Source organism: Accipiter gentilis, chromosome 34, assembly GCF_929443795.1.
Source record: "Accipiter gentilis chromosome 34, bAccGen1.1, whole genome shotgun sequence".
Classification (NCBI taxonomy): Eukaryota; Metazoa; Chordata; class Aves; order Accipitriformes; family Accipitridae; genus Astur; species Astur gentilis.
The window spans coordinates 13932899-13953584 of NC_064913.1; the positions used below are offsets into that span (position 1 = coordinate 13932899).

At 36.8% G+C, this 20686-nt stretch overlaps 1 protein-coding gene across 4 annotated transcripts in view; it reads right to left on the minus strand.

Annotated features, from left to right (window-relative positions):
* Positions 1-20686, minus strand: part of CDK17 (cyclin dependent kinase 17) — a 93185-nt gene that overhangs the window by 45561 nt on the left and 26938 nt on the right. For 3 of the 4 annotated variants that reach the window (XM_049792175.1, XM_049792176.1, XM_049792177.1), the window contains exons 2-3: positions 8416-8564; positions 3823-3861 (exon numbers count right to left, since the gene is read on the minus strand). In XM_049792175.1, the coding sequence (XP_049648132.1) occupies positions 3823-3861; positions 8416-8533 (157 nt within the window). In that variant the 5' untranslated portion in view covers positions 8534-8564. The remainder of the gene's footprint in view (positions 1-3822; positions 3862-8415; positions 8565-20686) is intronic. The other variant, XM_049792178.1, reaches the window with a different exon arrangement.

The window sequence follows — 20686 nt, forward strand, 5'->3', positions numbered from 1 at the left end:
CCGCTGAAATCTTTCAATTGTGAAGTGACAGAAATTTATACTTGAACATAAGTGGAACTGATTTTTTTATTTCATAATTATGAGAACTGCCAGAGTCAAGTAGAACAATAGTGTATATAACCACGAAGCTTGTCTGTGGAATTAGTTAAAACCAACTATTTTATGAGCTTATAAAGAGGTCTCCTCTTTTTCCTTTAACTGCAATTTAAATTAATCATAAACTCTGACCTGAAATTACTTCCAAATTAAGTAATTTTTCAATAAATCCCCAATATTTCTTTTCCTTGTCCATCTATCTTAACAAAGAGCCACACCATCACTTTCTTTCCTGTGCTGGATTTACTTAACTGGATTTACTTAATCTGAGCTCCAGAGAGCCTGCAGAATTGCCTGGCATGTCTATGCAAGGCCTTAGCAACTGACATACTGTCACATGTCAGTCAGCTGGTGGATTAAAGAAAAGTGTTTTCATTAGGAGTGTACATGCATTTTAAAACACATTTTATGAATATATAATACCACATATTCAAGTACCACTTTTTCTTTTTTTATGTCCCATGAGCATCTCTATTACGTGACAAAAAGACCAAGCCAGCTTTCAGATTTCACTGCCTGAATTTTGGAATGAAATCTGCTTCAGCTAGCTTTAATAAAGAATCAAAATCACCTGTCATACATGGTGACATTTTCCCTTAAATCAAGCATCTCTGATAGAGCTGAATAAGTCTGCAAGAAAATGTATTATTTAGTAATCACTATCAATTCTGGACATGGAAACCACATCATAAATATGTATTTTTATTTCCCACAAATAAGGTACACAAGATGATTTTTTTCTAATCAAAATAAGAGAGATATTGGAGACACTTATGATCTCTGATTTGGGTACGTAGTGGGGATTGAACCCAGGCGTGCTCCATGTTCTAAGTACAGATGAACTTTTGTGTGACAGCAAGCCTGCCACAATTCACTGCTGCTACCAAAAAGGTGGCTCAAGGTCCTCCCCCACCAAAAAAGAAGTGTAATTTTGATTTAGGTTTTTGAACTAGATCATCACTGGGCATGCAGAGCACGGGTGCTGACAGAAGGGTGGAGGCAGAACCTCACTTGCCACTTCTAGCTGCAGCTTGACTTTGGACCAGCTCAACTGGAACAAAATCTCACTAAATGTCCTGACAATCAGCTACCCTTTTTTATAGGGCAGGACTCTACGCAGTTTCTTTTCCACCCACCTTGACCTCACCCTTGCTCCAGAAAAATTCCAACGTTGGTTGGTTGTTTTTTTCTTTTCCATTTTGATAGAGAATGGGCAAGTGTCAGAACTCCACATATGTGAAACTAAATATTCATTCCCTAAACTGCCTTGTATTCATGAAGCTTGCAATGCATAATAACAACCTTTCAAAATTATTAGTATCGACTGTCTCAAATGCTACTGTCATATAGCTTAATCATATTTTGGCATCATCTACTACAAATTCATTTAACTAATCTGAATGTATGCTCTATTAATGATTACACAATTTTTACATGTCTATTGGCAATAAAGGCTGGGTTTTTTTGGACTTGCAATACAAAATAGTTTGAACAAACTGCTTTCCTGAAGAAGCTGCTGTCAAGAAGCCCTTTATTTCTTCAGAAATTGTAGAATGTAAGCATGTGAATTTCTGACATCTTACGAGTTGGTATGCTGCACCGTACAGTATTTATTACACTGCTGTAAGGTTGTCAGACCCACTCAGAAAAATTAGTTGATTGCAGGTGATAGCTCTCACAGAAGAATAACCCAAGGCAGCTATATGTTTGCTATATCTGTACTCTCAGGGAGCTGCATGAGGAGCACTGTATAAAATACTGCATATTTATACACTATTTTATGGGGTTGCTTCCTTGGACTCCATTATGTGATACACAGGAAAACATTAAGTCATTGTAAAAACAGAGCAACCACTTAATACCACTTAAAACTGTATTCATTCATTAAATAATAAGATGAAACCTTCATACTATTGACTATTATAATATTAAAAGCTTCGCAGAACCTCAAGGGATTCCTCCCATTGCTCAAAATTAATCCATTTGAGTACAGCAGTCATGTCCAGACCAAACATTCTTCACTTGGAAGACATAGGGCAAAAAATATCGGTAGCACCTTTGAAGAAATATGCTGACAGAAACCTAAAGAAACACAGTCTTCAAGTTTATCCCAGAAATGAAGTATCTCAATGATTAAAATGGCACTGCAATGTCCTGTCAAGTTTTTTTGTTTCTTTTTTTTAATTTGGGGCAAAAAGGACAGGAATTTTTCCAAAGAGTCTGCTTAAACTACAAAACCAAGAGATAATACACAAGGCAAAAAATGAGATCACGACATGTAAAAAACACTACAAAAAGGCATTTCAAAGTTGACTTCACATACCACGAGGTTTTGCCTTCAGTCTAGGTATGAAGACAAAGAAGATCACAATTAAATTAAATATATTCAAAGCCAAAAACCTGCCTTTGAGATTTATGTATTTCATACTGATAAAAGATAATTCTCAAGATAGTACTTTTGGTCATCAGAACACGTATTGGAACATAAGCATGGCAGTCCCATACCTCCAATCATATATGCAAGACACACCATCACCAGTTACTAATCTTCCCTTTAAAAAGCATAACTGCAGAAGGCATCACACTACACTAAATCCTTCAGTACGCTCTTTCAGGTACAATTTACATCAATGTGAGTCAGTGTCGTAGCCAAGATACAAGTATCCCTGGCCTCCATCCTTGCGGCCCCACACACAACTACCCTGTAGCTCCCAACGCAAACATCTGTGAAACAACACTGCCAACCAAATCAGGAAACAGAGGATATGGCTCCTTTTTGCCCTACTTTCAGAAATAACTGTGTGTTGGCCAGTTACGTGTATTTTACTTTTCTGTACTTAACAAGTCCATCTGCATGCCGTTTGAGAAGAAATCTCTACATATCCATCAGTAAGTCTATGCTAGCAGAAATTTGGTGTATTTAGAGAGTCCACTTCTGCATCTAAGCATCATGTTCTCCTGCTAAACCTGCGTTCTGCTTGAGAAGGAAAACACTTAAGAGCGGACTTATGAGAGACTACGGGTCTCTGCAGCATGCTTTCAGACACTGAATTTTTATGCTCATTTCACTTTATAAGCACTTCCACACATGAATAGAGCCTCCAGGTTCTGTGGGAAGAAGCAAATTAAAACAGAAGGGAAGAAAGAACACTATGTCGTGCAGTGTATGGGGGATGGAGAAACTATACTGAACAGTAGTAACAAAAATTGATGTATGCCACAGCACAGAAGTGTACATACAGACTATAATAAAAACATCGTCAGTACGGTGGTAAGGGACAGTACAAGGTTCAATATTTAACTGTGAAAACTGCCAGTTATTTGCATTAATCTGCAGCTGCAGAATGAGCTCTAGCACTTCTGGGCATTCTATTCCCCCCCCCCCCCCCCCCCCCATTTTTATATTGATAGTTTCCTTCAAAATCAACAGAGAAGTTTTATTGATTTATTACCAGTAAGTATTTCTGTGCTCATATTTTCAATTCAAGAACATTGTCTTGAAAATATGTTGCAACACACTGTTTTCCTTCCATACTCAAGGAATCACACATAGCAGATGGAATGGGAGTTTCTCAGCTGTACTGAAGATGATATGAAATGACTACAACTACAAAGACATTTGGATGTTCTGAGACAGTATTGCAATGTGTCGATTTTTATAAACATTCATTCTTCTTATCAGAGTATTAACTAGTCATTAAGGCCTTAAACCTAAAAAACACTTACGCACTTTACTGTAGCTGATCCTTCCATTATTACTCACACCTGTAAAATTACAAAAAAATTATGCAAGTGTTTGAGAGACTGGATCCTACGATCACATCGCTGAGCTAAAACAGACCAAATGAAGATAAATATTATTCTAGAAATTCATGATGCCATTTCTATGAGAACCTCACTTGTTTTGGTTTAGTATGTATGTGTGCACATATCTATATATAAAAATAAAAACTGGCAACATAGAATGGCTTTCCAAGTTACTTAATATATTAATGCAAGAGCTGTGGACATATTTTTGAAGATATTTTGAAATTATTCGTAAAAGCATGCTTGGGGTTTGTGATAATGTCATAATATTAGACAATAAGGCCACATTTTTCGCTTTCATTAGAGAGCATATTCATACATATTTCAAGTATTTGCATAAATTTTACAGTTAATTGGGCTTTAAATATGCATGATTTGGATGTTACTTCTAGCCAAATTTCATTAGTATGTCAATGGCAAGGAAAAATTTCAGGAGCAAATTTAGTTGTCAACTGCTAGAAATTACCATTTAGTGTTTTTAATATTAATCTGAATACATATATTAAGATAGAACCTAGAATTAAAAAAGCGAGCTGGCACGTTGTTAGTGTGCTTGAAGCAAGACAGAATGAAAAAGAAACAACAAATCCAACTAATTGGTTTCCTATGTTGAAACATTAGAGACCATGAAAAGCTTCTGTACTTAGATAAAAGAATAGCCCAAAGTATACTTCATACAGTCCACAGTTCATAAGGCTTCAGATTTATATTAGGCATTTCACTGGTCCCTCTATTTTTATGGTTTATGCATCTGGCGTTATGTTTGGCGATGCTTCCTCACCCAGAAGCCAATTATGACGAACATAATTTTTAAGGCAGATTTAATTACATATAGGTTTCTGGTCACTAAATAATTTGATGGTGTTCCAAAAAAACCTAAACCAAAACTGTCTGTTATTCTATATTCAGTGCAATAGCTCTGTGCTACTGCATCGAACAATATGGGTTGATCCCTGCTAATCCCATTTTGCTGCTGATGGATGAGTGCTGCATACTGAGATTGTACCGACATCACGCAATAAAGGAGGCTGTATATGAAATGAGATTGCATACAAAAGGTTAGCTGATTCAGTGGTATCAATGCACTGCAAAGAAATCAAAAGTTATATATCTATTTTTAAGTCTGTGAACTACAAACAGGACAATTTGTTCTGCATTAGGAATACTGTTCTTTAAATCTTCAAATAACCCACTCAAAGCTGGAGCTAGCGACGAGGTGGGTCTCTGGAGAGGAGCAGTGGTTATTTGAAATCAGAGGCAACTGTTCTGGGAGAGGAAACATTTGGTGGGGGCTGAATAAGACAGGTTATTGCAGAAGGGTAACCATGAGGAAAGGTTCCTGGTACTATGTACATGTGATGTACATCTGGAATCACAGTGCTGAACTGGAACTTTATTATAAAGATTTTACAGGACATGTCTGTGAAAATCAGGTAGAGATGAGCATGGATCCTAGGTCAGCACAGATGTGGTTTTCTACAGATGTAGCCCCTACAACCTCTCCAGCCCAGTAATACAGTCATCTTCCAAAAAGTAAAAAAGCCAGCGTGTATAAAATTATATCCTTCAGTGAACCCAGCCGTCAGAATGGAATGACAGGAGACAAGACGGGTGATTTGTCAGGAAGAAAAAAATAAAACAAAACACAGTTGGACAACAACAACGGAAGAAAATTCTGCTGTAAAGGCCTTCAGTGTTCAGGGTCTATCCTTGCCTTCTGGTGTGAGAAGAACAGTTGCAATGCCCTTCGACTCTCCTTTCTCAAGTTCATGATGTAATAATGGTTGAAAATAAATCACCTAAAAACCACTTTCTGAAGACTGACTGTATCCCTGACTTTGATTCTCTGTAGATCAAGATACTGGCTTGCCTTTGATTTACTAGACTGTGCTTTTTAAGTTCCTTTAAGAACAGATCCAAAGCCTACAAACTGGGCACATCTGTGCTTCTCTGTTCCACAGGGTAAAGGAGCTGGTTATTCTTCTTAAAAGCAAAACTAGGGAGATGGTTACTCCTGCCTTCCGAGATCAGCACCATCGCAGTAAAAGATGCACTTTCAAGACCTTAATGCAACTATCACTTTCTATTCTTCAAGAGACTACACCCTCTCATGTGTCCCAGGTGGATATTTACAGTTAGTACAGGCTTCTTAGCCTCTGATTTTGTAAGATGCCGAGGCAAACCTCTCTCATTTAAGCACTTGTCTGTAAGAAATTTTTTAAAATAATGTCTATGGAAGGATTTTTTTCCAGGCTATGTTCTCTACCAAATTGTCTTTCACCAAAATAGAGATCGTGTTTCCTGACTGCTTTTTCCAGCAATTGTTGTTGCCCAAACCCCAATTCCTACGGTCTGTCTGAAAAATACTCCTTCCAAAATATCATTATCTGTGGGAAAGTTAGAGCTTCGTTTAGAAAAGCAGGACTAGCTGGTGTAGCAAGCATTTTCCAATTCTACTTTCTAAGAAAAGTAGGGTTGGAAAGGAAAAGAAAAACAAAGGAAAACAAAAATCCACAAAGTAGTAACCTGTTCATCTCTGCAAGATCAAAGGTAGGACTAATATCTGCATTCTAGAACTAAGAGAAAAAAGGAAGCAAATGTCAGTAAAACTTTTTAAAATTACATAAGATGATGAGTTAAAGATTATGCATAGCAAAAGTACAATTTATATTTATTATTCTTCCTCCCTTCAAGAGGATCAACAACACTTCAGTGTATCCAAAGATACTCTACTAAGGCATTAACGACATTTTGCAGTTGTAAGCATAGCATGTATTGTATCACACAATATTAGCATATAAGCTTCCTTTTGGCCAATGAAATAACGTGGAAAGCAAAATAAAAGGAGCACTAAAGGCTAAATAATGAATTTGTAATTAGAAACATTTTCTTGAATTGTATTTTTATCACTTTAAATATCTACTGAGAAGTTATGTTTGTCCAAGTTTGGTGACAAACATGCAGAAGACATCTAAGTATTGCTGTTTGAGATTAATTCTCAAGATAAATATTACAAACTGCAAATAGATTCATACACGGTTTAAGATGGCATAAGCTCATGCTTCTAGAAACAAGTTATTGTGTCCTCTGTCCCTTGAAGTGGCACCCACAACATGGTCCAGTTTAGAGTAAAATCTTTTTATTCTTCCTGGATCCAGCTTTCAACTGAATCAATTCAGCAACCCAGTTCACTACATTCACTGATGCTGGTGACAATTTTTCATGCTCGTTTCCCAGCGTAAAAGTAATATTCTCAGCACTTACTTACATAATGAAATCAATCTGTCAAGTATATACAGGTCTGAACAAAATATACATCAGTAACAAAGGCTAATACAAGTGAAACCATGTGGGACAACTGCTCAGTGTGTCAGAAAGTACAGTGCAAAAATACTACAAATCTTGTTTCAGAGTAGACCTGTTGTGTCAACGCATAAGAAGTTGTAATAAACATCATCTTCCAAACTACTGGGCATGGCCCATGATGAAGACAGGACAATAGCAATGAATATACAAGGGATTAAGGGTAAAAATGAAAAACATGAATAGCTTTGTTTTGCCAAAGGTAAATTCAACTTTCAAAAGCTTGGTATGCAACAGATCTTGGACGGGGTTTTAGAAGTCTGCAGGGCAAATTCCACTACATCTACTTCTGCTCAAGTTTCCCAGCCCTCCCTGTCAGTTTTCAGCGGGAAAATTCAGAATAATTTATTGGCGTGAAGGGGGGTGGGGTGGGGAGATTCAGATCACTTGATACTTGAGAAAAATCTTAGATGACAGCAGAGCAAGAAATAACACTAATCAGCATAGAAGATGAAATATGACTTAAATGCTGCAGCCCAGGAAACAGAGCAAAGCAACAAAATCTCTTCCAGTCATTATTACTGCAAATTGCATTCAAAAGCGGTATCATCATAAATGTGGACTTTACAGCAGCCAGTATGTTTATGGGATCAGCCAAAGACTCGTGTAAGAATATACAGGGAAGCTGGTTACCCTGAGTGTTTCTAGTCGCCTTCACATTGCTGAAGAGAAGTACTATTCAGAGACATGAAGAGGTGACAGAATTCTCAGACTAGTGCACTGCATCACCAATGATAAGGTAAACAGTTTTATTTATAATATTTAAGCAATTACTATCAATCATATTACTGAATAATGATTTTGAGAAAAAACTAGATTTGAAGCCATATGAAGTTGATGTGAGACCCACTAAATTCATACAACAATGGGTTTATTTACTGAAAGAGCATCTATGATCCTTAATGCACACCACATTAAAATATCAACTCAGGTAGCTTTGGATAATTAGCTGTGTAACAGTTCAATATCAAAGCAAACCAAACCAATATGTAAGAACATATCAACCTGTTAAAAGAACTAGGGGTCGTCAAATGTAAAGTTAAACCAAAAGAAAAGGTTAGTGAGGAAGTCCATGCAATTGTGAAAACTGAAATAAAAACCAACCTGACAAAATTCCTAAATTTTCTGGAAAGTGAAAGGTACGCTTACCGTTATCTTTGCTGCTATTTTCTTCAATTGTCATTTGTTCTGCTAGCTCAGACAGTGATTCATCAATGGTCTGGCTTCCACGCAAGGTTAAGGAAAGTCTCCTCTTAAACTTTTTCATTCTATCGATATTAAGTCTGGCTTAAGGAAGCCTGAAAAAAAAAATAATTAAAAAGCAAAAAGTGAGAAAAAATTAGTTCATCAGAAAACAAAATTTAATTACCTCACATTAAAATGCTGCAAGGCTAACAGAAAATTTAGTCAATATGCAAGTTATCCTTAGAACAATATCCTTAAAGCAAGATTCCTCTACTGGACTGAAAAAGAATGTCTTGAGAGGTAGGTGCCCATACATTTCTGCATTTTTTATTTCTGTTAGGGAAAATGAGGATCTTCGTTTTTTAAAAAAAACAAAACAAAGCAGCTGATTTGATCACTGATTTTACAATCCAGTAATAAAACAAACAATCATCTGAAAACTTGATGATATGCGCTCTGTTGCCTCCTCCGCAGCTTCTTTCACCAAACCCACTGAGGAGGAGGCAGCGGCTGGAACCTTCTCTCTCTTTCAGCCCGTTTGTTTACGGATGAGAAGTTACTGAACTTCTCTATATTTTGCCCTTTTCACAAAAGGAGGAAGGGAACAACACTAAAAGCCTTAAGCACAAAAGCAATTCTCAAACCCGATCCCACCTAGGGAAATAGATAGCCTGGGCCTGATAACGATGGCTAGAATGGACGTTTCTCTACAGTCAGGCAGTAAGACTAAACTGGGAACAAAGCAGGAGGTACTTTCGCCATGGAAAGAGGGAAGCAAACAAGCAATAATAACAAAGGTCCACCCTGACAAACATGTTGCCACAAGCCTAAGTTAAGTGAACTTTGCAGTGTGCCATATGTTTGCCCTTACATGACAAGAAGCACAATTCTGTCCTTCGTTACTCCGTATGGACAATTCACCCTAGAAGTTATTTCACAAGATCTTGTTCATCTGCTCACAGCCTCCAAGAATCACATAAGCAGTATCAAACACAAGCACAGCATACTTTTTAGTCCGAGGTGCTCATACGCTTTTTTTCCTGCATCAGCCTCTTTGCACTCCAAAACACCTAATTCACATACAAAATTCTAAAAAAATTTTTCCTCAATGTTCTCCTTTAAACAGAGAAATTCAAGAAGTAGTATGCTAAAGATCTACATCATAACAGACTGTGAATATGGTTAGTTTTATGTTGACATCCGCCCTTCAAGTATACACATTTCAACTGCATAGCTTACTCTTTACATGCTACATAATAAAAAGGAGAACAAATCCATGGAACAAGTTGGAAGTGTTTCTTGGTGGTAGGAGAATGCATACATATACTAAACTGTCACAAGACTAGATTGCCCAGGACAGTAAGTAACACATAAGGATGGATAAAAGATGACTTTTGGAATTTGAGTCCCAAAGTCTGAGATGAACAGTGCAATCACTGCATCCAAGGGGAAAGAGGTAGATTACAAAACAAGGTAACATCTTAGACAACCACAGCTACTATAGGCAGAAATTGTCAGGCACTGGGTACAGATATGTAGGAAATAAAAATATATCTGCTGGAGATACAGTTAATGTAGCAGTTTCAAAACTGCCCTTGTAACGCTTTGTTGTATGTGCAATAAAGCCACACCTTAGTATGAATAATTTTGCTCGCTCTCTCTCAAAAGCAGGATATTCTTATTGTTAAGAAACTGCATTCAGAGAACATTCCAAGGGGAACACTTACTCTTCCTGTTCAGGACCTGCTTTAAAGACCTTACTTGAAACTGCTTTATTTCTGCATTTATTTTAACTTTTCCAAAACAATGACCTATGTTTCTCCTAAAGACCTAGTTTAAAAAAAAAAATAAAAATGGAAGGACACATCCTTTATATGTGGTTTTACTCAATTCTCCTATAGTGTTCAATGAAACCTGCATCTTCCTATGTGTATTATTCTCAAAAAGGATATGTGCAATTTTTAGCTATGTAATGCCCTAATGCTACCTGACAGCACAACAATTTCTTTCCAATTTTCCACTTGGGCAGTAACTGAAAAAAACAGATGCCTTTATATGGAAACAGGCTATTCCTGGCTTTTGATCTTGCAAATATTTAAGCCTACACAATTTTTCAATTAAAAAAAAATAATCTGCTGCTGAAGAACATTACATATAAATTAACAGACACATGGATTAGAAAATCCAAGAGACATTCTAATCTCAAACTAATATAAAAGCAAGCATTTTGCTAACTACAGTTACAAAATTTCTCCTGTTAAAGAATGGTTTCATGGAGTGCTGAAGCACCATTTTTACTAAGATACTGTATTAAGTTAGGGCTTGATTTTGAAAGAATTTAACAGTAAAAAGGAATCAGGAGTGGGAATCCATGTGTAAGTGAATGCTTCCTTTGACTGAAATGTAATTTAGTCTTTTTAAAGGAAAAGATGCTCACTGATATGAAACCAAATTTTCCTCCCTTAAAGCACAAGCATTCTCTTCCCGACTTCTTTATTCACACTTCTGGCCAAAGTTGCAGAGCCTGCTAAATCTTGGTAGTTTGAGGTAAGGTCTCAGTGAAGAGAGCTTTGAAAATATGATCTATACAAGCCAAAGCTAGCATTGGTTCTCTAAAATGACAGCAATTTCACAGAAAACTCAATTTGAATTCAGTTTAACAAAATTAAAGGGAAATTATCTGATACTCATTTTCACCAATTTGTAATAGATACATACTTATTTTCTCCATTTAACAGTAAATCTAATTTAAATCCAAAATGGTGTTACTTAATTAGTAATATACATCTAGTGGCTATGATTAGATGGAATAAGACTTCTGATGTTCCCCCAAGTTCTTACCAATTTTGCGAGGAGCCTGCATTGTCATTTTTATTTTTGAGCTTTAGACTAGAGCCCAGGGCTTGACTATTCTAATTTGTAAATTTATCTACTCTGAATAAGCTGTACCCAGATCAAATATTTTAGATGTCACGGCAGATAGATGCATACACTTGAATGCAACTAATGCGAATTCTAGTCTTCTGCAGACAGAATGAGGACAAGCAATCTGATACGGAACTATCTGATACAACCCAGAAAAGCTGGCAGAAACATACTTGTTCAATCCTTATATTGATATGAAATGAAGGAAGCAACAACGTATTAACAGAACTGCTGCTTCTTACAAACCATCTCCAGCCCTAACCCTGGAAAGTTGGTATTTTTGTCTTTAAAAGCAACACCAGGTAATCCTTGAAAACTGTGCTAAAATTTACCTTTCATACACATTTTTCTCCTTAAAACCTGTAGAAGTCTTTTCCAACATTTGTTGTCATTAACTCGGTTTGTTTCAGTAGTCTTAAACTCCCGCTTTGCTTTCAATGTCATTTAAAAGTGATCTCTGTAACACCGTTCTGAAAACAAACTCCACAGTTTTTAAATCATCCAGGTAAAATCAGATTATAACAGGTGGGTTCTGGCTTCCTTCCTTTATATCAGACCAATCCTTCCCACAACGCTTGTAGTAGACCACTTCTCATTTAGCAAACACAGATGTCCACAACACCCTAGATATACAGCACAGAGATTAAAGCATTTTGATTCCAAAGTAATAACTCAACTAGATTCCGCACTCATCTCTTCACCAAAAATCAGAGGCCTTGTAATGCTGAGAGCTAAAATTCTCCAAAAACCCACCATTCCCTTCAAGGTCCCAGACCCCTGGTACCTTTAAAGTGAAAAAAGTAATGCATAAGATCTTTACACACAATTAGCATATGTTGTATGCTTAATCATTGCAAGTTCAAACAAATTCAGCTAAAATTTTCAGAAGTTATTTAACAGCTTAAATTTTAGTCAGTTTATTTCAGGAGGGTCACAAATAGCAAAAGCTCTCTAAGACTTTGCTGATTCAAAGCCCTGTGAAGTCAATGGGAACCTGTCCTTCAACTTCAATAAGCTTTGGATCAGACCATGTGCTGACTCTTCCGTTTCCAGATGTTATATTGCATTAAGATGCACCTACATAGGGATTAAGCATTTTACAATTACTTTTCCACTTAGATACACACTGAAGTTGCTATTTGACTGTTTTTACAAGCTGCTTTACAGTGTCATAGGTGTTTTCCAAACATCTATGGGCAGTTCTTGTTCTGAAAAACTCATTATCTGAAGACGACTGCTAAAGCAGGAGCAAAGGACAGGAACCAAAACCCTACGTAACAGCAGCACTTGAGCAACAGCGTGGACACAGCATGGCCCTTAAGGATGGGTTAAACAAACTAAAGCCACAGGCGTAAGACATGGAAGCAAGCAGATAACAGCACTCCATATGAACTCCTAGGACAGGACGAGGTGCAAAAACACGTGGGACACTCAACCTGGTTTCATAAAATCGCTACAACCAAATGGGTACATTTACCCAGCAGTGGACCAAACTGCTTAAAGATAGTTACAAATGCAAAAAGGTGTACAGTGGCAGAGCTTTGAAGGGATCTGAAGATTCTGTCAAGTGACTTACAGTTTTTATGATCCAAGACGGAAAATCAAGTAAGCTATTACCGACTGAAGAGTAAAAACAGTCCCCAAAATTAGAAACAAGAATCATTACATTCTCTCTCATATGGTCCTCAGCATTATAGTTGTTTGATTCTCAAAATCCATGGTGTCATTCACTGTATCATTCAAATCTGAACAGATAATAACTTAACCTTTCACTAGCATTTTAATTACACCAGTTACAGGTCTGTTAAATATTTTCAAGCACATAATAAACTATGCATCATTCATTTGTCTGGCTACATTAATAATTTTAGATACATCTAACTTAAGAGTAAGTATTTCTGAAGGTGATAATCCAAGCTTATGTCAGAAAGAGAAGTCTGGAAACCTTAGAGTACTGCAAAAAATATTAATTAAAAACAGAAACAGGAAACACCTGTGAAGGATATTGTACCCTTAATCTAAAAAGAAAACCAGCTTTCCATGGTGTTTATATTTATTAAACTGTTTTCAATCTACCCAAATTAAGCAAAAAAAAAGCTATTGATCACATAAGCATGTTGCACATCAAATACAGAGCAAACTATTAATTACAATAATGAGAAATATATGGATAATTTATCTATGATTATATATCACCAGTTTGAATACTCATAAAGTTATCATCTAATACAGATGCACTTCCATACAATCACAATTCTACTTGACAAGAATGGATTACAAATATGGCATCTTACTCATTACATCTGTTCTTCGTATTTGTCTGAACTCACATTTGTTCACACTGGTGAAAAAAAATTTCTACTGCATTTTTCCACACTCAGGTCTTCAGAAACAACATGACTCTGGCCAACTAGACTCTCTTGTCAGGAACAGAGCTACTAAAAAATTCATTACCTTTTATGCTGCATTAGGTCAAAGAACTAACATTGTACAGATGTGACATCTGACAAACAAGACCTTTGTTACTGATGAAAGAAAAATAATTGTGAAGTCAAATATCACAGCCTAGTTGGACCTCCCAGTGAAAAAAGGGCAAAAGGACCCTCACAGCCTTTTCCTTATGAATAAAACAATATTCAATACAGAATTAAACTTTTGAGGCAAAGCCCCTTTTTACATATTTATAGAATCACAGCCAAACAATTACTGAAAACTGGAGGTAGAAAGGTATTCACGAAGGTTAACTTCTTATCTGAGGCTAGTTTTCCTAGTTAATATAGGCAAAGAGGCTCCTCCCAAAGTGAGTAAGAGCATCTATATTCAGCTCCTGATCTAGATCATCAACTGGAAGAATCTCTGTGAACAAATATATGGAAATTAGCCTGTCCTAATTTAATTGAGATTGTTAATACTTTTCCTTATCTTCACCTCCCTCCCCCATCCCTTTGCCTTTAAAAAGTAATGAAGGACAGAAATCAAAAGAAAGTTGTTTTTTTAAAAAAAATAATCCTTTAACTTGAAAAATATGTTGAACATTACTACAGGCATATTTAACTATACTACTGGTACAGAATTTAAAAGAAAGAAAAATCCCTAATCTGCCAAAACAGTCAGATCTTGCAGTCCTTTTTTCATACCCTGTGCTTATCTTCTTTCTCTTGGACTCAAGTTTCACTCACGTAATGACAGCAAGTTTACATTCTTTAAAATGTACACACGTATTCTCCCCCATATAGATATAAGCAATATCAAATAGCAACGTCAATAGAGACATTCTATTTGATAGATAGAATCATAGACCTATTTGATACATCTCCCTAAATTAGATAGATTGTACTGATTAATAGATCCACCTTAATTATCAAAGGTTTTGTTCTCTCAACAGCCAAGTGAAAAAACACAGTGTGAGTCTGGTTAAATTGGCTGACATTTAAGCCAACAAAGCAAATGAGCTAAGTAGCAAAGCTTCTTGCATTTGCTGTCAGATCTATAAACTGAAAGTCTTTTTTTCTCTTGAAGGGGAAGGCAAAAAACAGAAGGTTACATTAATGCAGCATATATACTTCCAATGAGCCACAGAACTTTCCATCTCAAAAGATACGATAAGCACTGGAAACCAAACCCAATGTCTGTAATTTTACTAGCTTTGATTAATAAGCATAAAGCCTTAAGATAGTTTTCAGAAGGAAAAAAAAAAAACTTATAAAAATACCCAAGCTTGCTGCTCCCTAATACCAAGATTATTTTAGTGACAGATTTACAACGTTAAAGTCACCACTTCTGGGACCATCTTCCTCATTCTTGCAAACGAGCCAGTCTTTGGAAGAAAACTGAGTGGAAAACCTCTTCTAGGCTCAAGAAAACAACATTAGTTCTAAGACTGAAAAGCATCTGCAATCTTTTGAAAGCCTGAGCAATTCTCTCAATAAAAGGTATGGATTTTCAAAAACTAAAAGGCTTGCTCCCCCCCCCGATTCAGGCACCAAATCAAAGATCTCATACTGAAGAACCTTCTCTCACCCTCCAGTAGCTCTCAGCCTAGCGTCAACTGTCCTGTAAGCATCTGAACTTCCATGACCAGAGTCTTCAACCTTTGCTTCTTGTTGTGCTCACAAAAGTTACATTTACAGCCCAAGATCTGAGGCAATGAAAAGGTTTTAACTAATTTCAATATTCTTGAATCAAGCACTAAGAGACACAATAAATACACCATAGCAATATAAGCTAAGATAAAAACTAAAGACACTCCTGATTTGAATAAACAAAGACCAGTGGTACAAGTTTCTAAACAAAATAAAAAAAGGTTTTGGCCTTTTTCTCTTAAAACAGAAATTAATTATACTGAGGAAGCTGTTGAAGAACCTTATCATGGCCTGCCTGGAAATTAACCACCAAGTGAGAACTGTAACAGAGTTCATCCCAAGAAAAAAAGCTTTGTAATTATTGAAACTGAAGACAAAATGAAGACCATCATAAAAAATTAATTTTCTATGGTTAATTGGTACAACTGCTGTACATTTACAGCTCAGAACTTTTCCTCCACGTGTCAAATTTTTGGGTTCATTACTTGTTGAACCTCAATACACATTCTGTATAGTGTGAACACAAAAACCCCCGCCAAACAACTCAGATGGAAAGGTCTTACGTTAAAACCTATAAGGCAAAAGTAAAACCAAACCTTTCCATAATTATTGTATGCATACATGTCTGTGCATATGTGTAATATCAAAGACTCAGGAACGGTTTAAAAACAGACAGCTTTGGATGCATTCCTCTTACACTTCTATGTGCGTGCAGAAGACAAAAAAAAAGGCAAGAGAAACAAAGCTGTTTCACAGTAATTGAGGGTTTTGTTTTGTTGGGTTTTTTTGGAAGCAAGCACAACATAGCAACACAGGGAGAATTTTCAATTGGCAAATAAAAGCCACCGTAAGCAGCATGGTCTAGATCACGATCTACAGTACTGACAACATACATGCATATTTTTCCTATGAATACCAAGGCACATTTAAGATCTGATGCACTAAAGGCATTATATTGAGACACAAAACAAGACATTAAGAAAAAACTGCTATGATAAAACAGACTCTCTGGAGACTTACTTAATGCATAAGATTTAACAGTGTCCTCTGTATTCTGTATTTTTTCTAGAGATTTCTGACAATAATAAGCTGTGGTACTATTACTATTTCTGAAACAATAGAGAGATGGAATACCTTGGTTACAACTAAAAACGTAACTACTGACTGAAACAACAGCCTAAACAAGTTTCTCAGAGTCAGGCTCAGTACTTGTAATACTCCTACTGAGATTTTTTAAAGACAATTCCAAAGGGGCAGTAAACAAACTTGTTCTTGAAATGAAGAATCTTTGAACTATGGTTCAAAAACTTGTTTGAATTAATGAACGTCTTTCACCTAAACATAAATTACTCTGATTTGGTATTTTTTAAAAACTCACAAATTATTGTCTTTTCTTCCCTTCTTCAATCCTGTAACTGGGTACAACTTCAGAGATTCCTCACTAACAGAAAACCTCTGAACAATGAGTCAATTACCATTTTTTCTGCTGTATTAATTTTTACACAGCAGTCAAGACGTCCCAGCATGGGACCAATTTGTTCTGTTACAACGTTCAGACAAATGTTGCTACATCCATCCGAAGTGTTCATGCTGCCATTTAATGGTCAACTGGATATGCACACATGGATCATTTCAGTATCCATTGCCAAGGATACTAAACACATAAGAAAGACACTATTCCTAAAGCAAATTATTACCTAGCTGACAACCTGGGAAAGAAAGAATAGTTTTGACATATGTTTGCCAAGTGGCTTTACAAATAGTTATGTTGGCTACAAAAAGGTGGTGGCAACATGCCCTACAAAGCAGAGAAGAAAGCAAGACCTTGCTTAAGCCAATTTAATACCTCCACGTCAGTATAACACTGATCACTAGTGCACATCAAATCCAAGGTAAGACTGTCCTCACTGGGAGCAGTGTAATGTAACTGTTGTGTACCAGAAAAGAAGCCTGAAAAACTGTGGAGTTTTGCCTTAAGCTTGTTTAGCCTAGCTATTCAAAAACAGAGATCTGAAATAAATGCAATCTGTGAACAAAATAAAGGACAACAGCAAATGCTGTTAAGGCAAGATGACACAGGAAAACAAGAACCAATGGATCTGAAATAAAGTAAAAGCATTCAGCACAAGTGCCTTTATCCTCTGCAATAGGTTCAGGCCATTATGATTCCCACCGCACAACAGCCACATGCGGATTCTTCTTTTTCTGACTCTGCTTCTCCTGCAGCAACATCCCACTCCCCAATTAAGTTGTCCTGCCAAGTCTCACAAAAGGTATTTTTCAGGGTACTTCCAAGGAGCGGGGGAGGGCAGGAACAAAAAAAAAAGGTACAGCTTCATTTAAACATACAAAATAAGGCAATTGCCATGCATCAAGCTGTCACAACTGTCACTGTTGGCTCAAAACCAAGAACCCTACATGGAGACTAACAGATTTGGAGACTGAAGATAGTTCTGTATCACTGGATGTTCCTTTTCTTTGCCTGAGCAGGTTATTCTCCCCTGCTTGTCTTTTACACACAATCTTATATATTGCTCTTCCTCCAGGTAACTGAGGCTGTCCAAGGGTTCCCAAATTCTGAAACTAAGCAGAACTAAATTACAAATACATAATTTGGGCGAGACTGGTTAATCAGTTTGAGAGGCCACCTCCCTCCCAGACTAAGCAAACAACCTAGCACATCAAAGGACACTACTGAAACTTTACATTACCTTCCCCCAGTGTAACCAATTCTCTACCTGAAGGTATCCAAGCAAGTTTACTGGACCTTGGACAGAGACCAGTGGAAGATTAAGAAACAACAACAAAAAAGGTTATACGGAACTGAAACAGTGACAAGATGTGAGCTAGACTCAGTGAAGAAGAGAAAAATGGCAACCAGTAAAAGTCAAAAAATAGGTATCTGTAAGGACAGATCAGTAAGGCAGCATTAGTACACAGGAAACCTGGGAAAGTAACAACTATTAGTGTCAGTCAATAACATTAAACCAGACATGAATAATTAGCAAACAAAACCTGAAAGACAAGTGGTCTCCAGAATTTTTTTTTAACAGAATAAAAAAGGTAAAATAACTGTGACTAATACCAGGCAAGCAACACCGATACTGTCAACAAAAGCAGGTGCACACACACATGGCAAAGCGGAATTTCTCTAGGATCCTGCAAGCTACAGCTTAAAGGCAGAGTAAGGACAACTGGGTATTTTATTATGAAATCGCTGTAAAGCAGCAGCAAAAGGATCACACAGTATGTACAGAGCACTGTTCCCAAATACATATTAGTACTGGGCAGACCCATTTGCTCTCTTTTGTTTCTCTGGCAGAATAAAGAAGTGAAATTTTATGTTTGTCTTCCAAATAATTTCTTCTGAAGTACAAACACTATCATTCTTCTGCTGTTAGAGCCCAACACTTATGCAGTCTCATCCTGCCAAGGGCTAACAGTGGGCCAATCCCTTCCACAGCAAACTAATGCCCATTCTGGATCTTAATCATGTTGCAGAGGCTGATATTGCTACTGCTGTCAGTGACCTGGATAAATCTGCCAAACTGTAAGATATGTCTCACAGACAGTGTTTTATGAAAAGGTGAATTTAAATCACTGACTCTACAGAGACTCAATGTTCCCTAAAGAATCTTCAGCAACATTTAGTATCATAGTCTGATATAGATCTGTACTGAAAATAAGTTTTTCACTTAGAAGTACTGAAGCAGTTTTGCTGTAAAACTCCAGGGGAGAAAAAAAGAGCCCTAACTGCTATTATAATGTCAACAGATGAGATAACCCTCAAACCAGTCCAGTACCATGAGAATCGTAGAATGGGTTGGAAGGGACCTTTAAAGGTCAACCAGTCCATGCTCCCTGCAACGAGCAGGGACATCTTCTACTAGATCAGGTTGCTCAAAGCCCTGTCCAACCTGACCTTGAATGGTTTCAGGGATGGGGCATCTACCACCTCTCTGGGCAACCCGTGCCAGTGTTTCACCACCCTCATCGTAAAAAAATCCTTCTATCTAGTCTGAATCTACCTTCTTTCAGTTTAAAACCATTACACCTTGTCCTATTGCTACAGGCAAAACTGAGTTGCTCAAGGACATGTGGGACCCCTAGTTCTCTACAGCAAAAGAGCCATCCAAGCTCCTCTAATTCCCTCCTCCCTCCCCCATTACATTCTTTCAGTTACTTGGTTTCCATAATGTTTTTTTTTTTATTTCTGGAATCTATGTGCTGGGATGAAGATACACATATCAGAAAATTCAGGTTAAAGCACCATGAACATTCAAAATTAGTATGCAAAGGCCTGGTTATAGCAAGCTTTAAAGGCAACAGATGTTATCTTAGTAATTAATTTGGATATATTATTTATTTATTCCTCACTAGCTACTTGGATCTTTGTTCCTTAACCTTCGGAAAACCCTGCTCTAGTACACTGTCTTTCAACCTTTGAGATACAAAGTCCAATTGATGTCATCTGTCATCTCTAAGAGTGACAGACAGCATTTTGATTGCAATAACATAAGGCCTATTTCTTTAAAACTTTAGGATATGCTATTCTTTCACCAAACTACTGTTTCTATGTCAAGTACTTGAGCTGTTCTTGAATTACCCAGTTCAACAGCCTTGGGAAACAGCATCCTTTTCCCAAAATCTTGTTTAAAATAAATTTATCTGCATTCTAATGGAAGTTTGCATCTGTTTTACCACCAAGTATGCTACTATTCAACATACCCAAGTATGCTGACAAGTGACCAGAAGAATCCTCCCACTGCAGTTTACTTCCTTTCGATAACTAGGATTCTTAAGCTTGAAATTCAACAGTCCAAGAAGCTTCCAGTTTTCACTTGCAGCACTTGTAATTTAGATCTATAGCTTGGCTTTCTTTAAAATTAGTCTACATTTCTGTTTAATAAAAGGGAACCCAAGAGCAAGTCTTCAAAAGGGCTAGTCATCTATGCCTCATTAGTGATTTGTAAAAGCACAAAACAATCAAGTAGCATCATACTGAAATTTAAGTCGTGCATCTTGAATGCAGTTTCAGGACACCTGGTAACCAGATCTATCTGTGAAGAAAATAAAACGAGCTCTTAAATTATTTTTATTATGAAAACTGAACTACTTTTGCTTTTAAAGAAGTTTTTTTTTTAAATTAAGTAACTTAAAAAATCTCCTTTAAGATTCTCCATACACAATTATTGCACTCTTACATTCTGGTGAAAACTTCAGAAAAA